This window comes from Kryptolebias marmoratus, unplaced genomic scaffold (genome assembly GCF_001649575.2).
Source record: "Kryptolebias marmoratus isolate JLee-2015 unplaced genomic scaffold, ASM164957v2 Scaffold153, whole genome shotgun sequence".
NCBI classification, from domain to species: domain Eukaryota; kingdom Metazoa; phylum Chordata; class Actinopteri; order Cyprinodontiformes; family Rivulidae; genus Kryptolebias; species Kryptolebias marmoratus.
The window spans coordinates 3,939-10,928 of record NW_023665887.1 but is presented as its reverse complement, the minus strand read 5'-3'; the positions used below and the strand labels follow the sequence as shown (position 1 = coordinate 10,928).

The 6,990-nt window shown below is 40.2% G+C and overlaps 1 protein-coding gene across 1 annotated transcript; it reads right to left on the bottom strand.

Moving 5' to 3' along the window:
* Positions 1-3,033: 3,033 nt before the first annotated feature.
* Positions 3,034-6,377, bottom strand: LOC119616842 (chondroadherin-like protein). Its single transcript, XM_037974512.1, has 3 exons — positions 6,132-6,377; positions 5,833-6,027; positions 3,034-5,619 (listed from the first exon to the last, which is right to left on the bottom strand). Exons 1-3 carry the CDS (start codon positions 6,306-6,308, stop codon positions 5,575-5,577), a joined length of 417 nt encoding a protein of 138 aa, XP_037830440.1. The 5' UTR covers positions 6,309-6,377; the 3' UTR covers positions 3,034-5,574.
* Between the last annotated feature and the right edge of the window lie 613 nt (positions 6,378-6,990).

Here is a 6,990-nt window from a genome sequence, read left to right as displayed (position 1 = left end):
TTTTTGCTGCCTCGTCAGCTTTTTGTTTTCGTTTGGGTTCTTAGTTTAATAAATTAGTTTTTTTATTTATAACTATGAGTCTGCGTTCTGGGTTCGCCTCTGTCTCCACGGTTCCTGACACAAGGTAGGCCATTTTGCTGGCATAAATATGAAAGATGGATTCCTAAGCTACACATTTATGGAAAAAAAATTTATTGACCCATACCCATGGAAAATCTGTGAACAATTCAGTATAAGCCCAAATTCCAAAATTGGCAAAATATGAAGAAACTGTAAAAATGGCTTTTTTGAAAAGATATTCCAGAATGTGAGGATCAACCCATCATATTGTCATCATATGTCATTTATAGAGTGACCCATGAAAAAATAAAAAAAAAGTTATTGCAATTCTATGGCAATACCATTATGTGGCATAGGCCTACACTCAATTTTTATTATCAGGGTTCAAAGATCTTACAAAAACTGTAAAAATGGTTTAATTTACACACTCTACAGTTAGTGCTGCCAAGGTGAGACACTAACAAGTAACTACCACCTAAATTTCAAATAAACCTATACAAATCAATATCTAGGGATAACTGCATGATAACTCACAAACTATTGAAATATGGACACTTGCACGTACAAGATGTCTGCAGGTCACAATGACAAAGTCAAGAGCAAGTCACCATGCTGAGGTTCATGGTTTACAAAACAGGAATATATGTATAAACAATTGTACGGGTGGATTGCAGATGACTGTGAACATTGCGTTTGCAATCATTCAGTGGCAAAACAGTTTCAGATTCTCTTGAACTGCTACCACACTCAATGGGTGGAAAAAGTCCTGGGATCACGGCAAATGAGCAGCTCATTGTGCCGAGTCCAAATGAATCTGATTCTGAGACAAGAAAATTCTAATCAGTCATGACAACTGGTCTCGAGAAAAAACGTATTCCACATTGTAGCTCTACTTGTTCTTATGCAACCACAAGAACTGTTACATGAAAAAGGGTTGTAAATCAATTATATGAAGCAATCATTTCTAGTATAAATTACTAAATATACTTACGATAATATTTCGAGTCAATTGAAAGTCGTTTTCTATGGTTAAAACTCCTGGTGCATACGCTATTGTTATGACAACATGTGGCGGTAAATGTTTCGTTGAACCGTTACAACGACAAAAATCACTCTAGAATGCATCAAATTCTCAAGTTTCCGCCCCATTTATTGAGGCATTTTCAAAAAGGTCAATTAAGTTTTTTTTACACATATAAGAAAATACACTATTTTTCTTAATATCTATTGAATATGAAGTCACCGATTAGGTCCAAACTCCGACAATTTAATTTTTAGTGAAGCGTGTTTTTTAACTAATTTGAGAACTCGAAATAGGACCTTATTTTAAAAATTTTGGGATGCATAGTATTTTTTCTATGCATTGAAAAGTGCCATTTTTGGTCTAATTAACTTGCTGAATTTGAGGCGTATTTGGCCCCAAAACACACGGCTGGATATCATGGCAACCACTTAATATTATGCCAAAATATTTTGGGAAAGATTTACACTAGCCAAGTACTATTCACACACCCAGTTTCATTAAAATCCATGAGATGTCACTTTCCATGTTTTTTGCAATATGACTGATTTTCTCTGTCAGCTGCTCCTAATTTTTCAGATATCTGACACATATGGCACAGCAACACAGTGGTTAGAGCTGTCATTTTATAATAAGAAAGTTGCAGGTTCACAACCCTGCTGCAGTCTTTCTGTGTGGCGTTTATATGTTCTACCCATACATGCGTGGGTTGTATTCTGGTTTCCTCCCACAGACCAAAACATGCATTTTAGGTTAATTGGTAACTCTAAATTGTCCCGAGGTGTGAGTGAGAGCATGAATGGTTGTTTGTCTCGTTTGTCTCTATGTGTCCCTGTGATGGACTGGAGACCTGTTCAGGGTGTCCCCCATCTCTCTCACAGTGACTGCTGGAGATATGCACCAGCTCCCCCATTATACTACATAGAAAAGTGGGTAAACAAAATGGATGGATAGATGTGTTGTGGAATTTTCTTTAACAAAGAGGACAACGAAGAGTTTTGTCTAAGGATAATTTATTTAAGCCATATAGCTGAGAATCACTGAGCTGAGGTGAGTCAACAGAGTGAATCTGAAGCATTACAGATAGCTCCCCCTTCTTATACCATTGTAGGATGAGGAGGGGTCGGGGGGAACAGAAGGGTCAGATAGCTGACCAAAAGGAAAGGTAAATAAAGAACACATCCTTTATAGGCTTGTAGGCGCATACTGGTAAATTTCCATACAGTCAGGAGGGGTCAGGGGGAAACAAAAGGACCAGATAACACATACATCCAGGCACCCTATAGGGATAAGAATAAAGGCATTCCTAACTAAACTAAAACATGGTGGTCACATGCAGCAAGAATCACTGAAACAGTATTTTTCCCATTACAGATAAAACATTCTTCTTCTTAGGACAAATGATGCCACTTTAACCTTTTATGTGTATTAAACTTTCAGCTCCAGATATTTACAGGATTAATGTAATGAACACTGTAGATATCTGAGAGAAGTAGTTGTTCCTGAATTAGCAGTACTTACTGAATTAGCAGTTAATTATGTGAGGCTGATGGCTGTAGCATTTGGTAAAACCACATGCAAAATGAACACTGAAGCACCACAAGGAAACTTCCATGTCCTGGTGTTATATGTAGACACTGGAGCATCTGACTATTTAACCAGAAACTGTCTACAAGTGACATTTGCACAATGTCCATTGACAGAACCCGAAGTTAAACTTGTCAGATATGCAAAATATGGCCTACCTGTCATTGGCTGCCTACAAATTACAGCAGCAGTAGCAAATCAAAACAAAAACATTTTAACATCATTCTATATAAGGGGTGGGCAATCCTGGTCCTCGAGGGCCACTATCCTGTATGTTTTACTTCTTTCCCTGCTCTAACACACCTAATTCATGTTCTGCAGAAGCCTGTTAATCACCCATTGATTCAAATCAGGTGTGCTGGAGCAGAGAAACAAGTAAAACATGCAGGATAGTGGCCCTCGAGGACCAGGATTGTCTACCCCTGTTCTATATAGTGAAGACCACCACTGCTACTGGGCTTGGACCTGATTAAAGCGCTGCAGATTAACATCATTGTTAGAGAAATAACTTTCATTAAAGAGAATGATGCAAAAGAACCTTCCACTGACATAAAAACATGCATAATGAATAATGTAGATTCTGCTTCAGCTCACCAACTTGGATGTAATAAAAGATTCATCCACAAGGTTCAAAGACACAACCCAGTGCAACCTGTACACCAAAAACTAAGACATCTGCCACTCAGGGTACATGAAAAAGTTTCAGCAGAGAGAGATATCTGGGATACAGCTATGCTGAGTGGCAATGGGGCCTGGGTTCCAAGTTGAGACATTGCCTTTGGATAAGATCCCTTTTCAGGAAGTGGATTGTGGGCTTTTAAGCTCGCATTGTCGAAAACAACTGTAGGGAATACATATACTGAGGTGTTATCTACTCTACTTCAAGAGCTCAAGCACTTTCTCCAACCAGACATCATTGACCCAGTGGACAGATTTGAATGGGTGAGTCCTCTAGTGGTGGCACGAAAATGCAAAGGAGACTTGAGGCTTTGTGTTGATCTCTGTAAACCCAATAAAAGTGTGATAATAGACTGTCATTCTATGCCTCATATGGAAGACCTGTTGGCAAAACTGGCCAATGTCACACATTACAGTCAGATTTATTTAAGGTCGGCTTTCCACCAACTGCCTCTCCATCCTGATAGTCGCAGTCTTACTAGTTTCATAACACATGAAAAACTTTTTCAGCTAAGTTCTTTTAGGACTTGCCTGAGCAATGAAGCAATGGGGTATCAAAGGCACAGCAGTAGAATGGTTCAGGTATTACCTGTCTGACAGAGGAGTTTCTCTGTAAGTCTTGGAGAATCTGCTTCTTCTTCTTCAGGCCCCTTGGAGTTCCCCAAGGATCTATTGTTGGACCCATTTTACTTTCCATTGTTATGCTCCCTTTAAGCTTCTTTTTAAGAAAATTTTACATTTCATTTCAGTCCTATGCAGACAACACTCAGGTCTACCTACAGTTAAAGTGCAATCATTCTTCTTCTTTTTTTTAAACCACTATTTGACTACCTCGTTAAAATAAAAGTTTAGGTGGCTTCAAACTTCCTAAATTTCAATAGGCTCCCAGTTTGTTTTGGAAATTATTTTAAAGTTTTATTGGTGACCTATAAGGCCCTGACTGGGCAGGCTTCTGTACAGTGGTGGCTGGTGGGGATATTTGTAGGGTGGGCTAACAGATAGCTTACACAGAGCCTCTGTCAGCTATCAAATACTTAATCCCCTGCATTAAAGGGTTGCAACTTTAATTATTTCAGATTATTTTTCCCAGTCAAACAGCTTTGCATACTACTGCACCACACTCCTTAACACAATTACTAATCACACTGATAAAATCAAACAAAACATGCAATATTTGAAAGTGCAGTTTTTTTTTTATTTAAATGAGACTTACCTTTTCTAGATTTGTTAACTTGCTGTTAGCCGGTCCTTTCATTAAAATCAAGTCACAGAAAACTTTGGTTTTGCCACTTTTCCTTTTGAAAAGCGGTCCATCCGCACCCAACCTCTACACTTCCGTTTTTTCCCCCAAAGATATTAAGGAAAATGGGTGAGAAAAATAAATAAAATAATAAATAAATAAAATAATCCACCTAGTTTACGTTTATCTTGCTTGACATCATACTCAGTCCATGCCAAATCAAACCCACATACACTTGTGCTTGAAGCACATTATTGTACATCCACCCTCATTGGCTAAAGCTCGTGGCTTTGGGCTGACCCATGCTGAACTAAATTAGCCCAAATAAGCTGCAAACCAAGGGGGCAGGACAAGACGTCTGTCAATAATTCTGCACCACAAAATACATTAAATGAATAGGGCTGTAAAAAGTTAGCCCTTTGGAAAGACTCTGAGCCCTACTAACCCACTTATACCAACTGTCCCTGCTCCTGTATATCTGTCTGACCACCTGGTTTGGCAAGTTTCTACTTGCCGTCTACAACCCTAAACTGCTAACATTCATCACAACAGATGTCTCAGACTATGGGTTCGGAGTCATTCTTACACAGTTGCACTCAGACAATGTGGAGCACATTGCTGCTTTTGCTTCTTGCAACAGGTCTCTAGCAGAGAGGAAGTACTCCACTATATCAAGTTTGCAGAGAGTCCACTTCAACACATTGCTGTCAACATTGTGGGTCTATTTGAACATTGGCCTTATGACTGCAGGTTTGCCATCACCCTTGCTGATTATTTCAGCAAATGGCAAGAAGTAGCATTTACTCTTAATGCTATGACAAACACTGTCATGGCATTCCTAACTAACAAGTGTCCACTGTCTTCAGGAAAGACTCCATTTAAGCAACACAAGCTACCCAATAACCCTGGAAGCCTACAGTTACTGAAATGCTTCACAGATACAAGGCATCACCTCATGCCACAACTGGTGAATCCTCTTTCCAGCTTCTCAGAGGAAGAACAATGAGGACATAACTGGACATCCTGCCTCCACCTAAGGACAATGGACAGTATGACTATGTTAGAGATAAAATGGTTTTACAACAAGCCAAAAGTGCACTTTTGCACAAAAAAAATGAGAGAAGAAAAACCAACCAAAGTCACTGAAGCTACAGTTGAAGCTACAGTCAGAGTGTAGAAGCATTTTCATGTGAGAAAAGGAGAAACCCTGTACAGCGTCTGGCTTTGTATGTCTGTTTTCCATCACCTGGTAAAGTATCTCTATGTTGTTGTTGGCAAGGTTTAGGAAGACCAGGCGGCCGAGGCCACGGAAAGCCCCCTCCATAACTCTGCGGATGTTGCACCGCTGCAGTGACAGGTGAGTAAGGTAGGGAGTGTGTTTGAAAGCGCCGGCAGGAACTTCCTGGAGGTCATTACTTCGAAGATCCAATTTGACTGTGATCTTTAAGGAGAGAAAGAGAACAAGCAAAACAAAAATGTTTTAATTCTTGTATTTAGTGGAAAGAACACTGCAGAAAATGTTAATTTATGTGAGTGAAAAGAAACCTCATCAACAGTGGAAGGAACGTTGGTCAGATTCTTGTTAACACAGGAGACAGTGAGCAGGATCTGGTCACAAACACACTGCTGTGGACACTTGGCTGTGTGTGCCACAGGGATGCAGATGAGCAACAGGCTGAGCAGCAGAACCCACACCAAGTCAGGAAAATGCAGATGGGGCATCTGAAATAGTACAAAAGCTCTTTTCTATGACATGTTATAAAACAAAAAGGTTCAAAGAAATGCTATGTGGTTTTGATCTTGTGTGCACACTTCTATGGAGAGCCATTTCAGCCAAAATTAAATAAATAAATGGGTAAATTAACTGAATAAATGAAAAATAAATGAGTGAAAGAAATACAAATGGGTAAAATAAATCAATAAATGATAAATAAATGAGTGAAAGAAACACATAAATAAGTAATTGGCATTTTTATATTCCCTTTTATATTTAGTCCATCTATCCATCCATCCATCCATCCATCCATCCATCCATCCATCTTCTTCCGCTTATCCGGGGCCGGGTCGCGGGGGTAGCAGCCTAAGCAGAGAAACCCAGACTTCCCTCTCCCCAGCCACTTGGGTCAGCTCCTCCAGCGGAATCCCAAGGCGTTCCCAGGCCAGCCGAGAAATATAGTCTCTCCAGTGTGTCCTGGGTCTTCCTCTGGGCCTCCTCCTGGTTGGACGTGCCCAGAATACCTCACCAGGGAGGCGTCCAAGAGGCATCCTAACCAGATGCCCGAGCCACCTCAACTGGCTCCTCTCGATGTGGAGAAGCAGCGGCACTACTCTACTCTGAGTCCCTCCCGGATGACCGAGCTTCTCACCCTATCTCTAAGGGAGAGCCCACACACCCTGCGGAGAA

Excerpts from the sequence above, each read along its gene's own strand:
- LOC119616842 (XM_037974512.1), bottom strand. The coding sequence starts at position 6,308 with ATGCCCCATCTGCATTTTCCTGACTTGGTGTGGGTTCTGCTGCTCAGC. Across the intron at positions 6,028-6,131 it reads TTCCTTCCACTGTTGATGAG|ATCACAGTCAAATTGGATCT; the intron begins GTTTCTTTTCAC and ends CTCTCCTTAAAG. Across the intron at positions 5,620-5,832 it reads ACATAGAGATACTTTACCAG|GTGGAGGCAGGATGTCCAGT; the intron begins GTGATGGAAAAC and ends CATTGTCCTTAG.